At 49.2% G+C, this 2,646-nt stretch overlaps 2 protein-coding genes across 2 annotated transcripts; one reads left to right on the top strand and one right to left on the bottom strand.

Annotated features, from left to right (window-relative positions):
• Positions 1 to 18: 18 nt before the first annotated feature.
• On the bottom strand, positions 19 to 930 carry H310_12442 (hypothetical protein). Its single transcript, XM_008879494.1, has 3 exons — positions 878 to 930; positions 666 to 820; positions 19 to 603 (listed from the first exon to the last, which is right to left on the bottom strand). Exons 1-3 carry the CDS (start codon positions 891 to 893, stop codon positions 430 to 432), a joined length of 345 nt encoding a protein of 114 aa, XP_008877716.1. The 5' UTR covers positions 894 to 930; the 3' UTR covers positions 19 to 429.
• A 1,129-nt stretch (positions 931 to 2,059) lies between these two features.
• Positions 2,060 to 2,527, top strand: H310_12441 (hypothetical protein; the record flags this gene model as incomplete). Its single annotated transcript, XM_008879493.1, has 2 exons — positions 2,060 to 2,137; positions 2,219 to 2,527. 2 exons carry the CDS (start codon positions 2,060 to 2,062, stop codon positions 2,525 to 2,527), a joined length of 387 nt encoding a protein of 128 aa, XP_008877715.1.
• Positions 2,528 to 2,646: the final 119 nt, after the last annotated feature.

Below are 2,646 nucleotides of genomic sequence, written 5' to 3'. Positions count from 1 at the left end.
TATCCGTACTAGTGGAACGAGGGGTCGCAAGACGGCACAACACGAAGATGCACGTGGCGTCCGCTGCGTTCCTCTTGAAGGAGCGCATGGGAGAGTGCAAAGCATGACAACTTGTCACCGCAACGAAGGTTTCGACCGTTGTTGGGCATGCTGCGCGCGAAACACCCCCTCGTCACGCGAGAAGAGTGCGGGAAGTAGTCGAGACAAGAACAGCGATGGAGCTCGCAAACTTGGAAATGGCAATGACGCATTCAGTTGCGACGTCTGCTGTTCCATATGGCTTGCGTTGATGGAAACAGGACACCAATGAATCTATGGTGACCCAATGTATCAAGCGCTTTGGCACATCCAACCGCATGTTGCATCAATATAACTCACTGTCAAGCACACTAAAGGTGGAAGCAGAACAAGTGCATGGGTCGTGCGAAGTTACGGCAACAATTGCTTGCAGTGGCTGCAGTGGCGTTCTTGCATGAAAAGGCAGCAAAGGATACCTGCTGGGAAAAAGCAAATGGCGCAGCAGATACCACAACAAGTAAATTCGTTGTCGGCGCGGACATGGGCGCACGTTCCGTCGGGCTTGAGCACTTGCCCAGACGCCGTCTAATCGACACAACATTCGACGAGTGAAGAGGTCAATGCCAATGCAACGATAGCAAAGCTACCACGACGAGAGGAGCGCCGACTGGTGACGCTGCCACGGGATGGGCCTCGTACACGGTCTCAACAGGCGTGACAACAACGACGTTGGCGTTGTACGCGTTGCCACACATGGAGCAAAACGTTGCGTCTTTGTCTTGGCTGACATACGTGCAAGAGCCTGCAGCGATCGAGCGAGCATGAGTCGAAGGAGGCCACAAGGCGGCGCACAACATACCGCAGGTGATCGCCATCTCAACGGACTGGCTTGTTGCGATGGTCACGTTCCTGTATAAATCAATATCTCGACCGTGGAGTGATGCGAATGCATGTAATTTTTTTATGCAACCCAAATTTTTTCACGTCATATGTGGTCGACCCGCACGATATATATAAGGAAACACAGACCAACACTCCTGCATATCAGCACAATTAACCGGATGTTTTGTAAAACCCTGCTGTTGCAACATGCACGTCTGGACCGAAAATAGTTGCTGACAAGTGGCCGGAACCAGAAACAACTTTGAAATTGCATGTCACTCCAAAAAAAATACATGAGGCCAAAACTGCAATGTACAGTGATACCTCACATTTTGCACCATCTCCAAAATATAAATTCTAACAGACGGATGGAAACCCAAAGAAAACGCAAACATACTTTACACATCAAGTACTTGACGTCGAATCATATTATGCAGTTTATTCATTTTGAGTGGGGTGCAAAATGTGAGGTATCACTGTATTGCCAAAGTCGTTGTTCGTGGGAATTCCGATGTGCTTCCATGGACGCCTCGTCTCCAAGTCGACAGGTCAATTGGATTAAGGCACTCTCGTAGTTGTAGGCATCACACTCCTCATGAAGAGTTGTGAATTCGGTTATCATCGCATCCTTCTTCATGCGAGGGAGTTTTTAATCATTTCTACCGTGTATTTCGATGCATTTCTCCTTCATATTTTGAAGAGTAGTGAAGGTTTTTGACACCGTGTTCACAGACAATTCTTAAAACGAGGTTTCTACAAGCGACATTCAAGGAATTTCGTCCGTGGTTAGAAAGACAGACCGGCCTCCAGATCAAATGTTTGCGCTCGGCCAGCGGCGGCGAATATCAGTCCATCATGTTCGAGGAGCACTTGCGCAAACTCGGCATCTGATATGAAACAACGATAACAGACAAACCGTCCCAAAATGACAGGGCCGAACGAACGAATCGGACTCTTTTCGAGATGGCACTTTCAATGCTCCTTCATGCCAATATGGTTCGACGATGGTGGGCACAAGCGGTGTCTACGGCAGCATTCATTAGCAATCGCATTGTCAACATGCCAGTACCACAGCGTCACCGTACGAGTTGCTTTTCAAACATCTACCCAACTATACCTATTGGAAGTCCTGGGGGTGCGTGTATTACCGTCTTCTGCCATGCCAATCCAAGCGAAACAAGTTGAAGCCAAAGACGTCCAAGTGAAAATTCTTGGGCTACTCGGAGACCAAAAAGGCGTATAGATTGCACGATCTCGATCACAACAAGATTGTGCATGCCATCGACGTCAAATTTTTCAAACAACGTTTTACCATCAGCGGGATTTCGACGACAATTCCACCGGCGACGATCAATGGGAGGAGGACAATGAGTCTGGCGGTGCGGTCGATGCGCCACCGGCACAACCAGGCCATGAAGACAACGGCTACATCGAAGTCAGCGAGAGCGATGACAACGATGATGATGACAGTAGTGACGACAGCGACCAACACGACGATGAGGATGATCGCCGCCTCCAAAACGAACCTAGGGACAAGAAGGGTCACTTCTTCTCTAGCCGGATTTCGAAGTTACCCATGTCCACATTGTTGCGTGAAAGCCGCGACCAATCTCAATTGGTTGAATAAGGCCGACAGCTAATTCGGTCAGCACGCAACCGTCGCCCACCACAGCGACACCACAACGAAGGCTACAAATACGGTGGATCCGTTATCGACGACGAAACGGAACAGTGCATTCTCACGGT

This window comes from Aphanomyces invadans, assembly GCF_000520115.1.
Source record: "Aphanomyces invadans strain NJM9701 unplaced genomic scaffold supercont1.39, whole genome shotgun sequence".
In the NCBI taxonomy this organism is placed as follows: domain Eukaryota; phylum Oomycota; class Saprolegniomycetes; order Saprolegniales; family Verrucalvaceae; genus Aphanomyces; species Aphanomyces invadans.
Note: the sequence above shows the minus strand (reverse complement) of the source record. Positions and strands in the feature narration are given on the sequence as shown.

What these genes read in the sequence shown, in the direction of transcription:
- H310_12442 (XM_008879494.1), bottom strand. An exon ending in TCGGCGCTCCTCTCGTCGTG is followed by an intron (nt 604 to 665) that starts GTAGCTTTGCTA and finishes TGTGTCGATTAG; the next exon opens with ACGGCGTCTGGGCAAGTGCT.